Source organism: Staurois parvus, unplaced genomic scaffold, assembly GCF_062004578.1.
Source record: "Staurois parvus isolate SC_StPar_1 unplaced genomic scaffold, SC_StPar_1.0 ptg003090l, whole genome shotgun sequence".
NCBI lineage: Eukaryota > Metazoa > Chordata > Amphibia > Anura > Ranidae > Staurois > Staurois parvus.
The window spans coordinates 21939-45913 of record NW_028320886.1 but is presented as its reverse complement, the minus strand read 5'-3'; the positions used below and the strand labels follow the sequence as shown (position 1 = coordinate 45913).

General features: G+C 41.0%; 1 protein-coding gene across 1 annotated transcript in view; it reads left to right on the top strand.

The window, feature by feature from the left end:
- The first annotated feature begins 2116 nt into the window (after nucleotides 1-2116).
- The window catches only part of LOC149428614 (myeloid leukemia factor 2-like), a 32852-nt gene continuing 10993 nt past the window's right edge, over nucleotides 2117-23975 (top strand). Inside the window, exons 1-4 of the mRNA XM_089667199.1 lie at nucleotides 2117-2167; nucleotides 10254-10307; nucleotides 17782-17913; nucleotides 18295-18454. Coding sequence (XP_089523325.1) covers nucleotides 2156-2167; nucleotides 10254-10307; nucleotides 17782-17913; nucleotides 18295-18454 — 358 coding nt within the window. The 5' untranslated portion in view covers nucleotides 2117-2155. The remainder of the gene's footprint in view (nucleotides 2168-10253; nucleotides 10308-17781; nucleotides 17914-18294; nucleotides 18455-23975) is intronic.

Genomic DNA, 23975 nt, shown 5'->3' with positions numbered 1-23975 from the left:
GGGGCTCTGACTTGGGAGTGGTCATTGGGAACCCTACACTAAACTACCAGCTCATATCCCATGATATGAACCATACATTTGATCTGAGGACTGTGCACTTATTCTGGTTGGTTTGATAATGAGTGGGCCTACATAGTTTTGGGTGATAAAAGTGACACCTTTGTAGACTGGCTGGCTCCACTTCTCATGTCTTCCTGGTTGTCCCCAACACCATCTGCCAGAAGATAACCTTTGCCTCACAGGAATTGCAGGGGGGATGTGAGGAGTGATTTGAGAAATGCCTCAGATAAACAGATAGAACACGAAAACGAGGGTTGAGGGGGAACTCCGCTCCAATTCTGATGAGCAAGTTTGCCACACAAGGCTGTTGTGAATAGCCCTGTACCATGTGTTCTCTGTGATCATTCACAGATTTCACACGTAGTAAGCAATGATGTCAGAAGTGACATCTTGCTTACTACTCTGCATGTGATCACTGATTGGCCAATCAGTGATCACATGATCGGGACCTCGCACAGAGGTCCCGTCCGATGATCGGTGTTCCACTGTGTCCGGAGGACACAGCGGGCACCAGATCGCGGTGCTGCGCGCTCCTGGGGAGCTGCAGCGTACATGAGCCCTAAGAAGTGTCCTATAACTTTGTATTTTCAACTGTTATTATTTATTTCAGGTACTTATATAGCGCCATCAATGTACTCTGCACTTTACATATATATTGTACATTCACATCAGTCCCCGCCCCCGAGGGGCGTACAATCTAAGGTCCCTAACTCACATTCATACATACACATACTAGGGACAATTTAGACAGGAGCCAATTATCCTACCAGCATGTCTTTGGAGTGTGGGAGGAAACCCGAGTACCCGGAGGAAACCCACGCAGGCACAGGGAGAACATGCAAACTCCAGGCAGGTGGAGCTGTGGTTGGGATTCGAACCAACGACCCGAGTACTGCCAGGCAGAAGTGCTAACCATTTAGCCACTGCGCTGCCCAGAACTACAACAAACAATAATTATCCAATGAGATTCAAATGGCATTAACCCAAAACCAAAAATATATTGTAGCTTACCAGTCATTAGATGTGGTGGCTGCATTAGTTTTTCTTTTTATGCTTTTTTTTTTTTTTTTTTTTCCCCCCCTCTGTTTTTACTGGTGATCTGGGCAATAACAAACCTGCATTAGAGTGCCCCCACTCTGGATGAAGGAGCAACAGGAACGCCTTTGGACAGCAGCATTGTCATTGTGAGAGGAGTGTTATACGGACTAGCAGATTTAAATACACTAACAAATTAAAGCCAAACTCCAGCTAATACTTTTATTATCAGTTAATCAGTCTGCATGAAACTGGCAAGTCTGCCACGGAGACATCTGACGTGATTCGGCAAGTTTACGGCGATGCTGCGCTGAGGTGATTTTGAGTGGCTGCACGCACAGTCACAGGGAGCACCGACCTTCATAAGTCAGTTTGCCAAAAGACATTGTCCTGTGTACATCGGGAGTCGTGCAACTGGTGCTATTCTGACCACGTCTGCCATTTCAGCATGGACAGTGAATTACAACAGACGTGGTAACGCTCATGGTCAGAATAGCACCAGTTGTACAGCTCCCGATGGACACAGGACGATGTCTTTTGGCAAACTGACTCATGAAGGTCGGTGCTCCCTGTGACTGTGCGTGCAGTCACTCAAATCACCTCATCGCAGCATTGCCGAATCACGTCAGACGTCTCCGTGGCAGACTTGCCCAGTTTCACGCAGAATGTCACCTTTGTTCTAACTTGCTGTCCGTGATGAAATGGCAGACGTGGCAACGCAATGTGGTCAGAGTAGCGCCAGTTGCACGACTCCCGATGTACACTGGACAATGTTTTTTTGGCAAACTGACTCATGAAGGTCGGTGCTCCCTGTGACTGTGCATGCAGCCTTGTGCTGCCATCGGTTGACATGTTACAGAACTAGTCTGGAAACGTTGTGATCCCACCTTGTCATGTACACGTGTGGTTGGTGTCTGAAGTCTGTGGGTGTGTTGGGAGTCCCGTGTCGTGTACATGGAGCATGGCTGGAATTGTGACATTTTGGTGTCTTGTGTTTCTGTGGCCGCTGTGTAACTCCGCCCCTTTTGTCTTGCAGGCCGGTGCCTTATCACCATTCGATATGATGGGAATGGTAAGTGTTTTACCTTCTAAATTGATCAGAGTCAGTCCCTAGAAGTCTTCACTGCCAGGGCCGGTTCACTCCATAGAGAAGCAGTCCAGACGCCTTTCCACACGTGCATTTTTTTAATGCGTTTTGACCCGTTGCAGTGCGTTTGTGACGCTTTTCGGTTCATTTTTTCCCCTCTTTTTCTTCAATATAAACAGGGACATGTGCGTTCCGGTGCATTTATGGTGCGTTTTACCGCGTTCCAGTACAGTCCTGTGCAGGAAAAATGCAGCTTGCCCTACTTTTTTTTTTTTTTTTCTGCAACCGGAACGCACTGGAACAGCAAGCGCTGATGTGAACTATGACACTGACAAAAAAAAAAAACTGAACCGCATGGAGTGTGAACTGGCCCTCAATAGGGACATGTGCGTTCCAGTGTGTTTTTGATGCATTTTGGTGCGTTTCGGTGCAATTTTGATGCATTTAACTGCGTTCCAGTACAGTTCTGTGCAGTGTGAACTGGCCCTTACAGCATTAAACAGCGTCATTCCCCTCCTTGCCTGTTACCTCTCATGGTGGTTCCTGGGCTCTTCCATTCCTCTAGGAAGCCCAGGCCCATGGTAATCAGCAGGGGGTGGGGAGGCTTCCCAAAAAGCAGATGGAGGAACATCCATTTCCTGATCTCCTCTGTGATGAACGAACCTGGAAGCAGCTAACTAAGCACCATCTGCGCTTGATTAGCTGCCTTGGAAGGCAGGGAAGAAATCATGGGTCTAATAGACCCGATGTTTCCATAAAGAGGACCTGTCACCAGTGCCTGGGAGCGTGCGGAACACCGATCGCTGTACTGGACCTCTGTGTGAGGTCCAAATCATGTTATCACTGATTGGCCAATCGGTGATCACATGAACAGTAGTAAGCAAGATGTCACTTCCTGACATCATTGCTTACTACGTGTGAAATCTGTGAATGATCACAGAGGTCACATGGTACAGGGCTATTCACAACAGCCTTGTATCATATGACCAATCACAGCTCACACAGTATTTCTCAATGGCTGCAAGAATGCAGCCACAGAGGAGAAATGATTGCTTTTACAGCCTTTATGGGTGTAAAAGCAATCAGTGTAAAAAAAAAAAAAAAAAACCCACAGGCAGTGAATGTGGGGGCCATTTATAAATGGCAACCCGCTTTGGCACTGCTCCCATCTGGCCGTTTGTGTACATTGTCCAGACGGGAAGTGGTTAAAGGACATATGACTTTAAAACTGCACCAAAAACGCTTCTCAGAGGCGTTTCTTAGGCGCTTTTCAGGTGTTTTCCATTGATTTCAATGGGAAGAGGCGTTTTTGTGGCATTTTTTTTTTTTTTAGCTCGCCAATCAAGCCCTAAAGTTGCTGCAAGCAGGAGTTTTTGCTCCGCAAGCGCAGCGCCTCACTGTGAAAACATACATAGATGTACATTCACATACACAGGGAAGTAGTTTTCTTGAGCTTTTCAGTCGCCTTTTTAAATGCAAAAACGCTTCAAAAACTCCTCCGTGTGAAAGCAGCCTCACATCAAGCCCGACTTTGAAATTGCGCGACTTACAGTGAAGTCGCACGATTACAAAGTGTGAGGACATGCCGATTTTACGTGCGATTTGCAAGACATCTAATACAGATGTCTATGCAAATCGCAGCAAAAGAGTGCATGTACTACTCTAAAAAGAAAAATGAAATATATATATATATATATATATATATATTTTCATATATATATATATATATATATATATTTTCATATATATATATATATATATTTTCATATATATATATATATATTTTCATATATATATATATATATATATATATATATATTTTCATATATATATATATATATATATATATTTTCATATATATATATATATATATTTTCATATATATATATATATATATATATATATTTTCATATATATATATATATATATATATTTTCATATATATATATATATATATATATATATATATATATATATATATATATATTTTCATATATATATATATATATATTTTCATATATATATATATATATATATATATATATAATATATATATATATATATATATATTTTCATATATATATATATATATATTTTCATATATATATATATATATATATTTTCATATATATATATATATATATTTTCATATATATATATATATATATTTTCATATATATATATATATTTTTTCATATATATATATATATATTTTCATATATATATATATATATATATTTTCATATATATATATATATATATATATATATATATATATATTTTCATATATATATACAGTCATGGCCGAAATTGTTGGCACCCTTGATATTTTTCCTGAAAATCAAGTATTTCACACAAAAAAGGTATTGCATTAACACATGTTTTGCTATACACATGTTTATTCCCTTTGTATGTATTGGAACAAATATAAAACAGAGGCAGAAAAGCAAATATGACATAATGTCACACAAAACCCCAAAAATGGGCTGGACAAAAGTATTGGCACCCTTAACTTAATATTTGGTTGCACACCCTTTGGAAAACATAACTGAAATCAGTCGCTTCCTATAACCATCAATAAGCTTCTGACACCTCTCACCCGGAATTTTGGACCACTCTTCCTTTGCAAACAGCTCCAGGTCTCTCTTATTGGAAGGACACCTTTTCCCAACAGCAATTTTAAGATCTCTCCACAGGTGTTCAATGGGATTTAGATCTGGGCTCATTGCTGGCCACTTCAGAACTCTCCAGCGCTTCTTTGCCATCCATTTCTGAGTGCTTTTTGACGTATGTTTGGGGTCATTGTCCTGCTGGAAGACCCAGGATCTTGGACGCAAACCCAGCTTTCTGACACTGGGCCCTACAGTGCGACCCAAAATCCTTTGGTAATCCTCAGATTTCATGATGCCTTGCACACAGTCAAGGCACCCAGTGCCAGAGGCAGCAAAACAACCCCAAAACATCATTGAACCTCCACCATATTTTACCGTAGGTACTGTGTTTTGTTCTTTGTAGGCCTCATTCCGTTTTCGGTAAACAGTAGAATGATGTGCTTTACCGAAAAGCTCTATCTTGGTCTCATCTGTCCACAAGACGTTTTCCCAGAAGGCTTTTGGCTTACTCAAGTACATTTTGGCAAACTGTAGTCTTGCTTTTTTATGTCTCTGTGTCAGCAGTGGGGTCCTCCTGGGTCTCCTGCCATAGCGTTTCATTTCATTTAAATGTCGACGGATAGTTCGCGCTGACACTGATGCTCCCTGAGCCTGCAGGACAGCTTGAATGTCTTTGGAACATGTTTGGGGCTGCTTATCCACCATCCGGACTATTCTGCGTTGCAATCTTTCATCAATTTTCCTCATCCGTCCACGACCAGGGAGATTAGCTACAGTGCCATGGGTTGCAAACTTCTTGATAATGTTGCGCACTGTGGACAAAGGCAAATCTAGTTCTCTGGAGATGGACTTGTAACCTTGAGATTGTTGATATTTTGCCACAATTTTGGTTCTCAGGTCCTCAGACAGTTCTCGTCTCCTCTTTCTGTTGTCCATGCTTAGTGTGGCACAGACAGACACACAATGCAAAGGTTAAGTGAACGTCTCTCCTTTTTATCTGCTTTCAGGTGTGATTTCTATATTGCCCACACCTGTTACTTGCCCCAGGTGAGTTTACAGGAGCATCACATGCTTGTAACATTCTTATTTATCCGCAGTTGTGAAAGGGTGCCAATACTTTTGTCCAGCCCATTTTTGGAGGTTTGTGTGACATTATGTCGAATTTGCTTTCTTTCCTCCCTTTTTTTGTTTTGTCCCAATACACACAAAGGGAATAAACATGTGTATAGCAAAACATGTGTTAATGCAATACGTTTCGTGAGAAATACATGATTTCCTGGAGAAATATCAAGGGTGCCAACAATTTCGGCCATGACTGTATATATATATATATTTTCATATATATATATATATATATATATATTTTCATATATATATATATATATATATATATATATTTTCATATATATATATATATATATATATATTTTCATATATATATATATATATATATATATATATATATATTTTCATATATATATATATATATATATATATATATATATTTTCATATATATATATATATATATATATATATTTTCATATATATATATATATATATATATATTTTCATATATATATTTTCATATATATATATATATATATATATATATATATATATTTTCATATATATATATATATATATTTTCATATATATATATATATATATATATTTTCATATATATATATATATATATTTTCATATATATATATATATATATATTTTCATATATATATATATATATTTTCATATATATATATATATATTTTCATATATATATATATATTTTCATATATATATATATATATATATATATTTTCATATATATATATATATATATTTTCATATATATATATATATATATTTTCATATATATATATATATATATATTTTCATATATATATATATATATATATTTTCATATATATATATATATATATATATTTTCATATATATATATATATATATATATTTTCATATATATATATATATATATATTTTCATATATATATATATATATATATTTTCATATATATATATATATATATATATATATATATATATATATATATTTTCATATATATATATATATATATATTTTCATATATATATATATATATATATATATATTCATATATATATATATATATATATTTTCATATATATATATATATATATATATATTTTCATATATATATATATATATTTTCATATATATATATATATATATATTTTCATATATATATATATATATATATATATATATATTTTCATATATATATATATATATATATATTTTCATATATATATATATATATATATATTTTCATATATATATATATATATATATATATTTTCATATATATATATATATATATTTTCATATATATATATATATATATATATATTTTCATATATATATATATATATATATATATATTTTCATATATATATATATATATATATATATTTTCATATATATATATATATATATATTTTCATATATATATATATATATATATATATATATTTTCATATATATATATATATATATATATTTTCATATATATATATATATATATATATATATATACAGTCATGGCCGAAATTGTTGGCACCCTTGATATTTCTCCAGGAAATCATGTATTTCTCACGAAACGTATTGCATTAACACATGTTTTGCTATACACATGTTTATTCCCTTTGTGTGTATTGGGACAAAACAAAAAAAGGGAGGAAAGAAAGCAAATTCGACATAATGTCACACAAACCTCCAAAAATGGGCTGGACAAAAGTATTGGCACCCTTTCACAACTGCGGATAAATAAGAATGTTACAAGCATGTGATGCTCCTGTAAACTCACCTGGGGCAAGTAACAGGTGTGGGCAATATAGAAATCACACCTGAAAGCAGATAAAAAGGAGAGACGTTCACTTAACCTTTGCATTGTGTGTCTGTCTGTGCCACACTAAGCATGGACAACAGAAAGAGGAGACGAGAACTGTCTGAGGACCTGAGAACCAAAATTGTGGCAAAATATCAACAATCTCAAGGTTACAAGTCCATCTCCAGAGAACTAGATTTGCCTTTGTCCACAGTGCGCAACATTATCAAGAAGTTTGCAACCCATGGCACTGTAGCTAATCTCCCTGGTCGTGGACGGATGAGGAAAATTGATGAAAGATTGCAACGCAGAATAGTCCGGATGGTGGATAAGCAGCCCCAAACATGTTCCAAAGACATTCAAGCTGTCCTGCAGGCTCAGGGAGCATCAGTGTCAGCGCGAACTATCCGTCGACATTTAAATGAAATGAAACGCTATGGCAGGAGACCCAGGAGGACCCCACTGCTGACACAGAGACATAAAAAAGCAAGACTACAGTTTGCCAAAATGTACTTGAGTAAGCCAAAAGCCTTCTGGGAAAACATCTTGTGGACAGATGAGACCAAGATAGAGCTTTTCGGTAAAGCACATCATTCTACTGTTTACCGAAAACGGAATGAGGCCTACAAAGAACAAAACACAGTACCTACGGTAAAATATGGTGGAGGTTCAATGATGTTTTGGGGTTGTTTTGCTGCCTCTGGCACTGGGTGCCTTGACTGTGTGCAAGGCATCATGAAATCTGAGGATTACCAAAGGATTTTGGGTCGCACTGTAGGGCCCAGTGTCAGAAAGCTGGGTTTGCGTCCAAGATCCTGGGTCTTCCAGCAGGACAATGACCCCAAACATACGTCAAAAAGCACTCAGAAATGGATGGCAAAGAAGCGCTGGAGAGTTCTGAAGTGGCCAGCAATGAGCCCAGATCTAAATCCCATTGAACACCTGTGGAGAGATCTTAAAATTGCTGTTGGGAAAAGGTGTCCTTCCAATAAGAGAGACCTGGAGCTGTTTGCAAAGGAAGAGTGGTCCAAAATTCCGGGTGAGAGGTGTCAGAAGCTTATTGATGGTTATAGGAAGCGACTGATTTCAGTTATGTTTTCCAAAGGGTGTGCAACCAAATATTAAGTTAAGGGTGCCAATACTTTTGTCCAGCCCATTTTTGGGGTTTTGTGTGACATTATGTCATATTTGCTTTTCTGCCTCTGTTTTATATTTGTTCCAATACATACAAAGGGAATAAACATGTGTATAGCAAAACATGTGTTAATGCAATACCTTTTTTGTGTGAAATACTTGATTTTCAGGAAAAATATCAAGGGTGCCAACAATTTCGGCCATGACTGTATATATATATATATATATATATATATATATTTTCATATATATATATTTTCATATATATATATATATATATTTTCATATATATATATTTTCATATATATATATATATATATATATATATTTTCATATATATATATATATATATATATTTTCATATATATATATATATATATATATATATATATATATATATATATATATATTTTCATATATATATATATATATATATATATATATATATATTTATATATATATATATATATATATATATATATATATATATATATATATATTTTCATATATATATATATATATATATATATATATATATATATATATATATATTTTCATATATATATATATATATATATATATATATATATATATATATATATATATTTTCATATATATATATATATATATATATATATTTATATATATATATATATATATATATATATATATATATATATATATATATATATATATATATTTTCATATATATATATATATATATATATATTTTCATATATATATATATATATATTTTCATATATATATATATATATATATATATATATATATATATATTTTCATATATATATATATATATATATTTTCATATATATATATATATATATATTTTCATATATATATATATATATATATATATATATATATATTTTCATATATATATATATATATATATATATATATATATATATATATATTTTCATATATATATATATATATATATATATTTTCATATATATATATATATATATATATATATATATATATATATATATATATATATATATATATTTTCATATATATATATATATATATATATATATATATATATATATATTTTCATATATATATATATATATATATATATATATATATATATATATATATATATTTTCATATATATAAATAAAACCGCTGTAATTGCGAACAATGGGGTGCAACTTGGCATGCGATTTGCCAGTCACATGGCATGCAAGTCGCACCCAGTGCAAGCGGGTTGTTTCCCTTTGACCTTTTGGAAGTTGAGCAGCTCCATCCTTTTGATATTAGTGGACCACAAAGCACTCTGGAGCCTGTTGATCCTTCTGTCGGTGGAGCAGAGACGGTTGGCTTGTAGTAGATCGGTTGGGATGATTTGCGGGTTTAAATATGGCAATTGCATAGCGATACTTCTAACTTTGTTCCTGTCTTTTTTTTAGGGGGGCGGATTCATGGACATGTTTGGATTGATGAACGATCTTATGGGAGGTGTGGTGAGTATGTATGGATCTTACGGCTTTTTGCTTTCCAATACTCCAGCGTCTGTAGAGTACGGTCCTTGCAGTCCAAGCTCTCACTTCTTCCTACAGCTCCTTCACATTCACTTAGGATGGAATTTCCGGTACACAGTTCATATAGATACCCCATATGGCATTACACCCATACTAGCTTCTTGGGTATCCTATTCCAGCCATGTTACGGAGTTGCTCCTCTTCGTGGCCAGTACATCTTCCACTCTTCTGAGAAGGCTTTCCACAAGATTTTGGAGGGTGTCCAATTTGTGTCCAATTGGCCAGAAGGACATTTTGTGAGGTTGGGTACTGATGTTAGATGAGAAGACCTGTGTAACGGAACCGAACACAGACTGCGCTTGGGTACTTCCATTAGAATATCGCTTCCCCGTTCGAACACCGACAACAGACCATACTAGACTAGATGACACCAGTCTTGAAGTAAACCAGGAAATAGACTAGTTTACTTTAACACAGATACAAGATATATACATTCAAGGGAACAACCCCCCCCCCCCCCCTCCTTGCATAATGACACCGGGCGGGGAAATCTACATTTAGTAACAAGAGACACACCAAAAGACTGTCCCATTGGGAGGGAGGGCTGCTGGAGACAGTTTGCTCCCAAGCAAGACACATGATTGAACAATGGGATGCAACCACATAACACCAAACAATCCACAACCCCCACCTATCTCCTAGGCATGTCTACACAATATTATGACAGATCACCCTGTACCCCTAACAGGCACAGGGTGACTTACACATAAGAGGGATATGGGGAGCTGAGACAGGGGTCTCTTCATCTCTCCAAACTGAGCTGTGTTCCATGGGCCCCCCACCCAAAGTGACTCCCGTCACAACCGGGCTAGCAATCAACGTTGCAATTCTTTCCAGAGGTGTTCAGTTGGGTTGAGGTCAGGGCTCTGTGCAGGACACTCGAGTTTCTCCACACCAAACTAGTCATGCCATGTCTTAGGGAGCTGGCTTTGTGCGCAGGAGCACAGTCATGCTGGAAGAGAAAATGCCTTCTATCCAGACTCCAACCACAAGAATGGACTGCATTATCTATGTGGATAGTAGTATTACCTGTATTCTTCACTGGGAACACCTGAGCTCCACCATTTGGAGGCCTGTTAATTCACCATTCGTATTGTATACGTGAACTGGTTAAAGTAATTGTAAACCTATATTTAAAAAGAAAATGATAAACAAGTCACACTTACCTGCTCTGTGCAATGGTTTTCAACAGAGTAACCCCGATCCTCCTCTTCTCAGGTCCTCCGCCAGTGCTCCTGTCCCCTCCTCCCTGCGGAGTACCCACCATAGTACGCTGCATGCTGTGGGGGCACTTGTGCAGGCTGGATCCTGAGCTGTGCTGTGTGTCCAATGACACACACAGCGTGGCCATGAGAGCCCAATCATTTGAATGGACTCCCGTGCCCGTGACATGCCGGGAAGAAGTCCCTGCACTACTCTGGAAAATGCAGCCGAGGTTCCCAGTACGGTTGCGTTTCCCAGTGTTGGCGGCGTGGCATTAGAACTAATGGCACCCGCCCTCGGGTCCGTAATTCTCTGTGCGGGTGGTGCGCCTGCACGGATTTTCGTGCGGATCCGCAGCGTCACCACCCGCATAGATGTGAACCGGGGGTAACGGGCCTCCTGCGTGCTTCCACCATGTATCAAGACCCACTTCTCCATCTGAGGGCCCAGGGAGCACTATTGCGGGTGGAGCAGAGAGAGGAGAGCAGACTCCTGCCTGTCAGGTTTTAGCAGTCAGCGGTTGCACTGCCACCTGATCACTTCCACAGGTCCTGGTATCGCCTCCCCGACAACCCCCCCCCGCTTGCGCTCCCACCATGTATCCGGGCCCATGGCGGGTATCCTGGGGAGCACTATGGCGGGTGGAGCAGAGAGAAGAGAGCAGACTCCTGCCTGTCAGGTGGAAGCAGTCGGCGGTTGCACTGCCGCCTGATCACTTCAACAGGTCCTGGTATTGCCATCCGCAGATAGCTGAATGCCGGCTTCAGTGCGGCCGGCTAGTTCTGGGAGGGCGTCATATGACGTCCTCCCAGAACACGTCCTCCCGCATGCCCCCGGGGGTGCGCATCCGGCGATCTCTGTGATCGCTGTGTTGTACGGACACAGCTGATCACGTGATGTGGTAAAAGGCCAATGGCAGCAGCCTTTTACCATGTGATCAGCCGTGTCCAATGACACAACAGATCACCGGGAAAATGCAGTTGCCGGTTATCGGCTGCACTTTCCTCAAGCTGTCGCAGCATTAGAAAAGTACTGCCAATTGTCAGAGGCGGTATCGGCACCGATCATCAGGGGACTGATGATCAGTGCCGTCAGTAAGTTCCTACCCTTCAGTGCCGCTTATCAGTTCCCATCATTGTTGCATATCAGTGCAGCATCATCAGTGCCGCCTAATCAGTTCCCACCATTGTTGCATATCAGTGCAGCATCATCAGTGCTGCCCATCAGTGCCTCCTCATCAGTGCCGCCTATCAGTTCCCATCATTGTTGTATATCAGTGCAGCATCATCAGTGCCGCCTATCAGTTCCCATCATTGTTGCATATCGGTGCAGCATCATCAGTGCTGCCCATCAGTGCCGCCTAATCAGTTCCCATCATTGTTGCATATCAGTGCAGCATCATCAGTGCTGCCCATCAGTGCCTCCTCATCAGTGCCGCCTATCAGTGCAGCATCATCAGTGCCGCCTATCAGTTCCCATCGTTGTTGCATATCCGTGCAGCATCATCAGGGCTGCCCATCAGTCCCGCCTATAAGTTCCCATCATTGTTGCATATCAGTGCTGCCTATAAGTTCCCATCATTGTTGCATATCAGTGCTGCCTATAAGTTCCCATCATTGTTGCATATCAGTGCAGCATCATCAGTGCCGCCTATCAGTTCCCATCATTGTTGCATATCAGTGCAGCATCGTCAGTGCTGCCCATCAGTGCCTCCTCATCAGTGCCGCCTATCAGTTCCCATCATTGTTGCATATCAGTGCAGCATCATCAGTGCCGCCTATCAGTTCCCATCATTGTTGCATATCAGTGCAGCATCATCAGTGCCGCCTATCAGTTCCCATCATTGTTGCATATCGGTGCAGCATCATCAGTGCTGCCCATCAGTGCCGCCTATCAGTTCCCATCATTGTTGCATATCGGTGCAGCATCATCAGTGCTGCCCATCAGTGCCGCCTAATCAGTTCCCATCATTGTTGCATATCAGTGCAGCATCATCAGGGCTGCCCATCAGTCCCGCCTATAAGTTCCCATCATTGTTGCATATCAGTGCAGCATCATCAGTGCCGCCTATCAGTTCCCATCATTGTTGCATATCAGTGCAGCATCGTCAGTGCCGCCTATCAGTTCCCATCATTGTTGCATATCAGTGCAGCATCATCAGTGCTGCCCATCAGTGCTGCCTAATCAGTTCCCATCATTGTTGCTTATCAGTGCAGCAGCATCAGTGCCGCCTATCAGTTCCCATCATTGTTGCATATCAGTGCCACCTATCAGTTCCCATCATTGTTGCATATCAGTGCAGCATCATCAGTGCTGCCCATCAGTGCCGCCTAATCAGTTCCCATCATTGTTGCATATCAGTGCAGCATCATCAGTGCCGCCTATCAGTTCCCATCATTGTTGCATATCAGTGCCTCATCAACGCACATCAGTGAAGGAGAAAAATTATCTGTTTGCAAAATTTTATAATAGAAACAAAGAAACTTTTTTTTTTTTTTCAAAATTTTTGCAACTTTTTTTGTTTATAGCACAAAAAATAAAACCCCCAGCAGCAAGTACATACCACCAAAAGAAAGCTCTATCTGTCACAAAAAAATTATAAAAATTTCATATGGGTACAGTGTTGCATGACCGCGCAATTGTCATTCAAAGTGTGATAGCGCTGAAAGCTGGCCTGGCCTGGGCTGGAAGGGGGTATAAGTGCCCGGTAGGCAAGTGGTCAAAAAAAAAAAACCCTTTTACCTTTACAACCACAGAGTTGCCACACTGCATACTCACCGCTCTGACACCACTGACTGTTCCGCGCTCGCAGTTCTGCAGCGTCTCGGGTTTCCTCGCTGCCTCCAGCTCACTCATTGGACTAGGACTGAGCACATTGGCGAGATTTGTTTCCAAGCGCTCCTTTTGCTTAAGCACTTTTCCTTTAAGCCTGCAATGCCTGAAACATGTTCTGATTTTCAGCAATGTACAGTACAGAGGAGCCTTTGATTTTACCGCCTGGATGTCTTATCTGTGATTTGCAGTTCCACTTCAGCTATGAAATCCTTTATCAGTTACTTGTCCCAATCTCCTTGTCTGTGCAGGGGATTATGGGAATGGTTCAGTGTAAAAAGAGATTTCAAACAAATGTACTAGTAATATTTAAAAATGCTTAAATAGACAAAATACTTAAAAAAAAAAAAAATGTTTTCCATGTAGTAGCTAAACTTGAAGCGGATAAAAAAATGCCATTTAATCCAGTAAATTTTCATTAGAGAATTTTAAGTAGCTGTAAACCCTATCTGGATGACATTTTATTTTTCTAATGCTCTGTGCATCATAAACATTTTTCATGGTTTTGTTCTTTTTATAAAATACTTTGTTTCCTTTGTTGCACCCCAGTGCTGCCAATGTCCTGCTTCCGGTCTGCCTACACAGCGAAGTCCGCTTGTCATTGCTCAGGGTGGGCTTCCTGATCCTGACAACAGTGGAACACGCCTGTGTAATGCGCATCGGCTCAGCAGATTTGTAGCCTTTCCTGGAAAGGCAAATGACAGGTGACAATGCAGTAGTGCAGGAACAGGGGGTTGTCACCCTATAACAGGGTGTACCTTAACAATGACCTTCATGGCAGAATCACCGGATTTTGCAGCATTGCAGATTTAAAAGTTACAGAAATTGCTTTTGAAATTACATTCACATGAGTGATATAAAAAATACTATATATATATATATATATATATTTGGTAGATAGATAATATATATATATATATATATATATATATATATATATATATATATATATACACATTATATATATATATATATATATATATATATATATATATATAATATAGAGAGAGAGAGAGATATATATATATATATATCTCTCTATACACACACACACGTATGTGTGTGTATATATCCATATCGAGAGAGATACAGTCACACACACATACGTGTGTGTGTATAGATATATGTCTATATATATCTATCTCTATACACATCTCTATACACACGTGTGTGTGTCTGTGTGTGTGTGTCTCTCTCTCTCTCTCTCTCTCTCTCTCTCTCTCTCTCTCTCTCTCTCTCTCTCTCTCTCTCTCTCTCTCTCTCTCTCTCTCTCTCTCTCTCTCTCTCTCTCTCTATATATATATATATATATATATATATATATATATATATATAATGAGAGATTGATTTGGACACAGGCACAATTTTAGTTTTTTTCAGGTATTTACCAAAACATATTCCAGCTCTAGTTCTATAATGGATATGGACTGAAAGTGCACACTCTCCGGTTTAATTTGAGGGTATGTACATCCAAATTGGAGGAAAGGTTCAGGAATTACAGCTCTTAAAGAGTAGCCATCTCCGCTTTTTCAAGGGACCAAAAGTAATTGGACAATTGAATCAAAAGCTGTTTCATGGCCAGGTGTGGGCTACTCCTTCGGTATTTCTTCCGCAATTAAGCAGGTAAAAGGTCTGGAGTTGATTCTAAGTGCGGTATTTGCATTTGGAATCTATTGCTGTGAACCTCCATCATGCGTTTGAAGGAGCCGCCCATGCAAGTGAAACAGGCCATTGTAAGGCTTCAAAAACTAAACAAATCCATCAGAGAGATCGCAGCAACATTAGGAGCGGCCAAATCAGCAGTTTGGTCCATTCTGAGGAAAGAAGAACGCACTGGTGAGCCCAGCAACATAAAAAGGCATGGACGTCCATGGAAGACAACAGTGGTGGATGATCGCAGGATCCTCTCGAAGGTAAAGAAAAACTCATTCACAACATCCAGACAAGTGAAGGACACTCTCCAGGAGGTGGGCGTATCATTGTCAGTCTACAATCAAGAGAAGACTTCACGAGAGCAAATACAGAGGGTTCACCACAAGGTGCAAATACAGAGGGTTCACCACAAGGTGCAAATACAGAGGGTTCACCACAAGGTGCAAATACAGAGGGTTCACCACAAGGTGCAAATACAGAGGGTTCACCACAAGGTGCAAACCATTCATAAACCTGAAGAATAGAAAAGCCAGATTAGACTTTGCCAAAGAGCATCTAAAAAAGCCAGACCAGTTCTGGAAAAGCATTCTTTGGACGGATGAAACTAAGATGAATCTGTACCAGAATGATGGGAAGAAAAAAGTGTAGAGAAGGCTTGGAACAGCTCATGATCCAAAGCACACAACGTCATCTGTAAAACATGGCGGAGGCAGGGTGATGGCATGGGCGGAGGCAGGGTGATGGCATGGGCGGAGGCAGGGTGATGGCTTGGGCGGAGACAGGGTGATGGCATGGGCATGCATTATTTCCAGTGGCACTGGGTCATTGGTGTTTATTGATGATGTGACAGAAGACAGAAGCAGCCGGATGAATTCTGCAGTGTTTACAGATATACTGTCAGCCCAGATTCAGCCAAATGCAGCAAAGGTGATTGGACGGCGCTTCACAGTACAGATGGACAATGATCCAAAACACACTGCAAAAGCAACCCAGGAGCTTTTGAAGGAAAATAAGTGGAATATTCTGCAATGGCTGAGTCAGTCACCTGATCTCAACCCAACTGAGCATGCATTTCACTTGCTGAAGGCAAAACTAAAGGCAGAAAGACCCACAAAGAACAACTGAAGACAGCTGCAGTTAGAGCCTAGCAAAGCATCAGGCTGGAGGAAACCCAGTCTTTGGTAATGTCCATGGGTTCAGGCAGTCATTGCCAGTAAAGGAATCTCAACAAAATATTAAAATTGAACATTTTATTTATGATTATATTAATTTGTCCAATTACATTGGAGCCCCTGAAAATGGAGGGACTGTGTATACAAATGGTTGCAGTTCCTAAAATTTGTACTTGATATTTATGTTCAATCCCTTGAATTAAAGCTGAAAGTCTGCACTTCAAATTCATTTGGATTGTTTCATTGTAATTTATTCTGGTGGCATACAGAGCCAAAAGTATGAAAATTTGCCAAATATATATGGACCTAACTGGTGTATATGTATATATGTGTGTGTGTGTGTATATGTGTGTATGTATGTATATATATATATATATATATATATATATATATATATATATATATATACATACATACATACATACATACACATATATATATATATATATACACATATTTGGAGCTATTATAAATTGATCCTTCTGATACATGATCTGTAAATATATTGATCAGTATTTATTGTTGTTCACCAACAGGAGCAACTCTCCAATGCGTCAAACTGTCAGACATTCTCTTCTTCCACGGTCATATCCTACTCCAATATGGCGGGCAGTGGCGCCCCTAAAGTATATCAGGAGACATCACAGACCTGCACTGCTCCTGGCGGGGTGAGTAGTTCCCTAATCTTATATCAAGACTCTATCTTGTGTCTAGACCAGGGGTTAGGCAACATGAGAGCCGCAGGACTACAAGTTCCATCATGCCTCTGCAAGTCATAGCTGTAACTGTCAGTTTTGTAATCTTTGCAATGTCTCATGGGAAATGTAGTTCCACAACAGCTATAGAGCCGCAGGTTGCCTACCCCTGGTCTACACCAACCTCAAAGTTTAGTAACCCATAGAAACCGATAGGAATCCTCTTTCCCTGATGCGACTTGTATACCCTGGAATCTCCATGGATGCTATGGGTTACAGGACTTTGCAGATCAGCGTTCCAGTTTGTGTAAGCTGACCTTTTTTTCTTTTTTTTTTTTTTTTTTTGCCTCCCAGATTCGCGAGACAAGACGCACAATGCGAGATTCAGACAGCGGGATGGAACAGATGAGCATCGGTCATCATATTGGAGAGCGGGCGCATATCATGCAGCGCTCTCGCAACCGTCGCACGGGAGACCGCGAGGAGAGACAGGAATATTTTAACATGGATGAAAGTAAGCTGTCTGCTTGGGAGGATCTGGAGATGAAAACCTAATTGGCTGCCCCTACTGAGCTGGACCAGCGGCGTCCTGGTCATACAGCAGGAGTGGCTTGCCTATTGGGGCTCCGTCCTGGTCATACAGCAGGAGCGGCTTGCCTATTGGGGCTCCGTCCTGGTCATACAGCAGGAGTGGCTTTCCTATTGGGGCTCCGCCCTGGTCATACAGCAGGAGTGGCTTGCCTATTGGGGCTCCGTCCTGGTCATACAGCAGTAGCGGCTTGCCTATTGGGGCTCTGTCCTGGTCATACAGCAGGAGTGGCTTGCCTATTGGGGCTCCGTCCTGGTCATACAGCAGGAGCGGCTTGCCTATTGGGGCTCCGTCCTGGTCATACAGCAGGGGCGGCTTGCCTATTGGGGCTCCGCCCTGGTCATACAGCAGGAGCGGCTTGCCTATTGGGGCTCCGTCCTGGTCATACAGCAGGGGCGGCTTGCCTATTGGGGCTCCGCCCTGGTCATACAGCAGGAGCGGCTTGCCTATTGGGGCTCCGCCCTGGTCATACAGCAGGAGCGGCTTGCCTATTGGGGCTCCGTCCTGGTCATACAGCAGGGGTGGCTTGCCTATTGGGGCTCCGTCCTGGTTATACAGCAGGAGCGGCTTGCCTATTGGGGCTCCGTCCTGGTCATACAGCAGGAGCGGCTTGCCTATTGGGGCTCCGTCCTGGTCATACAGCAGGAGCGGCTTGCCTATTGGGGCTCCGTCCTGGTCATACAGCAGGAGTGGCTTGCCTATTGGGGCTCCGTCCTGGTCATACAGCAGGAGTGGCTTGCCTATTGGGGCTCCGTCCTGGTCATACAGCAGGAGTGGCTTGCCTATTGGGGCTCCAATGTCAACATAGTCCTCAGCAAAAATTATGGAAACTTCTATCCACGGTCAGGCTGTAGAGATGGTGCTGTTCATGTGGCCTAAGCTGAGATCACAGGACGCTGTCCATTCACAGTAAAGTGACAGTGTGTGCTGATAGCTCACCCCCAACAGGTCATTCTCGCCAGTCCCAGCTCTTTGCTGTCTCCCTGCTTCATTGGAGCCATTGCTCTAATGACGCTCCGCTTTGTATGGGCAGCACAGTGGCTAAATGGTTAACACTCCCACTTGGCAGTACTAGGGTCGTTGGTTTGAATCCCAACCACGGCACCACCTGCCTGGAGTTTGCATGTTCTCCCTGTGCCTGTGTTCAGGCCTGAGCAACCATTCATTGAGCTCAAACACGGTAACATGGGAGAGGGATAGTGACACAGGTAAATTAAGACACCAAAAATTACCCATGGTGCACTCCTGCCAGGGGGAGGTGATGAAGGAGCAAATCCTACTGTGAGGGTAGTCCGTGTTTATTATGTATAGGCAGGTGATTGTATCTTTTTTTTTTGTTTGTTTTTGTTTTTTTTATCCAGTGAAGCCTAGTTAAATGTTATGTTTATGTAGTCAGTATTACATATATGACTAATTTGCTGATAATAATTCTGATACAAATGTTGGGGTAGTCTCAAGTTCATGCAGGGCTTGCTTTTTCCCCAGAATTGTTTCTTTGGTCCAGCTTGGACCAATGTAAGTATGTAGGGACCATACCTGTGGGAAACCTGTGGAAACTGGCTTCTGGGTCCCACCCCAAGTCTCTGCCCTGCTGCATAGTGAACATAAGAGGTCATTTGCTCGGCATGGGCGCCAATCAGAGAATGCCTTCTTTTTTTTTTTTTCAGTAGATGCTGATCTAACCCCCGGTTCACATCCATGCGGCCGTGCAGGCCACGTTTTGCACGGGCACGAGAGCCCATTCATTTGAATGGACTCCCGTGACACGCAAGGAAGAAGTCCCTGCACTTCTTTGGAAACTGCAGCCTCGGTTCCCAGTACGGTTTTGTTTTCCAGTGCAGGCGGCGTACCATTAGAACTAATGGCACCCGCCCGCGGGTCCGCATTTCTCTGTGCGGGTGGTGCGGCTGCAGGTATTTTCGCGGCACCACCCACACAGATGTGAACCGAGGGTAAAAGGATGATGTGAAGAGGCGGGGCAGTGACATACCTAAACTTCAGCATTAATCCTCCTGCCAAACCACACATATTCATCTCTCCTTAGCTGAGGGTCAGTGTGGGTGGTCGCTCATCTATTCATTGGGGGGGTTGGCTCACAGTGGATGATTGGGTGCGGGTACACAGGAGATAGTTGGGTGTGGATCATGGAGTGCAAAGACATAGTGGATGGTGGTGGGATGTGGGTACACAGGGAATCATGGGGGGGATTACATGAATCATGGGGGGGATTACATGAAACAGGGGGGGGGATTACATGAAACAGGGGGGGGATTACATGAATCATGGGGGGGGATTACATGAATCGGGGGGGGGGGGGATTACAGGTGCACAGCAGTTCAGGAAGGAAGGACTATTCACTAATAAAGGATGTTATGACATGAATCATGGGGGGGGGGTTACATGAATCATGGGGGGATTACAGGTGCACAGCGGTTCAGGAAGGAAGGACTATGCACTAATAAAGGATGTTATGACATGAATCATGGGGGGGGGGATTACATGAATCATGGGGGGGGATTACATGAATCATGGGGGGGATTGCATAAATCATGGGATTACATGAATCATGGGGGGGGATTACAGGTGCACAGCGGTTCAGGAAGGAAGGACTGTGCAGTAATAAAGGATGTTATTACATGAATCATGGGGGGGGGGGTTACATGAATCATGGGGGGATTACAGGTGCACAGCGGTTCAGGAAGGAAGGACTATGCACTAATAAAGGATGTTATGACATGAATCATGGGGGGGGGATTACATGAATCATGGGGGGGGATTACATGAATCATGGGGGGGGGGGGATTACATGAATCATGGGGGGGGATTACAGGTGCACAGTGGTTCAGGAAGGAAGGACTGTGCAGTAATAAAGGATGTTATTACATGAATCATGGGGGGGGGGGGTTACATGAATCATGGGGGGGGGGGGGGTTACATGAATCATGGGGGGGGGGGATTACATGAATCATGGGGGGATTACAGGTGCACAGCGGTTCAGGAAGGAAGGACTGTGCAGTAATAAAGGATGTTATTACATGAATCATGGGGGGGGGGTTACATGAATCATGGGGGGATTACAGGTGCACAGCGGTTCAGGAAGGAAGGACTATGCACTAATAAAGGATGTTATTACATGAATCATGGGGGGGGTTACATGAATCATGGGGGGGTTACATGAATCATGGGGGGGTTACATGAATCATGGGGGGATTACATGAATCATGGGGATGGGGGAATTACATGAATCATGGGGGGGTTACATGAATCATGGGGATGGGGGAATTACATGAATCATGGGGGGATTACATGAATCATGGGGGGGGGGGGATTACATGAATCATGGGGGGGATTACATGTGCACAGTGGTTCAGGAAGGAAGGACTGTGCACTAATAAAGGATGTTATTACATGAATCATGGGGGGATTACATGAATCATGGGGATGGGGGGATTACATGAATCATGGGGATGGGGGAATTACATGAATCATGGGGGGGTTACATGAATCATGGGGGGTTACATGAATCATGGGGGGGTTACATGAATCATGGGGATGGGGGGATTACATGAATCATGGGGATGGGGGAATTACATGAATCATGGGGGGGTTACATGAATCATGGGGGGGTTACATGAATCATGGGGGGTTACATGAATCATGGGGGGGTTACATGAATCATGGGGGGGATTACATGAATCATGGGGGGGATTACATGAATCATGGGGGGGATTACATGAATCATGGGGGGGATTACATGAATCATGGGGGGGATTACATGAATCATGGGGGGGTTACAGGTGCACAATGGTTCAGGAAGGAAGGACTATTCACTAATAAAGGATTTTATTACATAGAGTATAAGTCACCGGTCAGACGGCTGCGATTTGTGTGAAATTTCAGTGCAATTTCTGAAGGCTTTATTGCTAATTGTGAAGATTTTCAATGATTTCTAGCAATTTGCAGTGCGATTTCCATTCTGTTCTATGTATGTGAAACAAAACTGCAGAAAAAGTAACTCAAGAACTACTTTAAGAATCTCACTGCAGCAAATCGCACGTTAAGACACTGACGTTCATATTCATTAGATGCGATTTCAGGTGCGATTTTAATTCGCAAATTGCACCGATGTGACCGGCACTAAATGTTCATTCGTGAGGTTTATTTTGACGTCCAGTCAGATTCCTATATTCTTCATCCTACTCCCACCCTCATTCTAAGCCCTATACTAGCTGCTCTGCAGAGAATAAAAGTCTATAGTTCTTTTCAGGGCAGCACAGTAGCTAAATGGTTAGCACTTCTGCCTGGCAGTACTGGGGTTGTTGGTTCGAATCCCAACCATGGCACCACCTGCCTGGAGTTTGCATGTTCTCCCTGTGCCTGCGTGGGTTTCCTCCGGGTACTCCGGTTTCCTCCCACACTCCAAAGACATGCTGGGAGGTGAATTGGCTCCTGTCTAAATTGGCCCTAGTATGTGTATGTATGAATGTGAGTTAGGGACCTTAGATTGTACACCCCTTGAGGGTTAGGGACCTTAGATTGTACGCCCCTTGAGGGTTAGGGACTGATGGGAATGTACAATATATATGTAAAGCACTGCATAAATTGACCGCTCTATTTAAGTACCTAAAATCATAGTTACATAGTTAGTCTGGCTGAAAAAAGACAAAAGTCCATCCAGTTCAACCATAGAAAAAAAAAAAAAAAATTATAATCCTACACCCACAGTTGATCCAGAGGAAGGCAAAAAAATACCAGCAAAGCACGATCCAATCTGCTCCTGCAGGGGAAAAAATCCTTCCTGATCCCCCTACCACCTTGTAGCAAATCAATAAATTATCTTACCTATTTTGCGTGGTCCAGTCACATGATCAGTTACCAGTGCCGGCTTTAGTGAAAATGAAAGATCACAGACAACGGCTGCAAATCCTGAGTGATGATGTCACCCATAGACTTATGTAGGCCATACATGTCAAATTCCGTACGATTTTTCATCTGAAAATCGAAAACGTTCGCTCGGTAATCCAATGGCGTCATCAGTGATTTCGAAAATCGGCCGACCGAGTCATAAAGTTCACCCCATATAACAGGCGAAACTTCTGTTCCTTCCAGGTCACGGCTCACGCGCATATTCTTTTCGGAAAAACGATCGTACGATTTGACCATCATTGAGTTGAAAATCGGTCGCTTTTCACGAATTTTCCAACATGCCTGATCATCGAAAAGGGGAGGAACCATGAAAATCGGCCAGTGCCATTGACCCCACTAACACTGCAAAAATAGACCGATTATTCTTTTCGGACAAAAAAATCGGTCAAATTTGACCCATGTATGGCCGGCATTACTTTGGAACATCCGTTGTCAGCTGTCCCTCCTCTACACTGAAGGCCGATCATGTGACCAGACTGGAGCGCTGTTAGAATAGGTAAGTATAGACATCCTTCCTTTC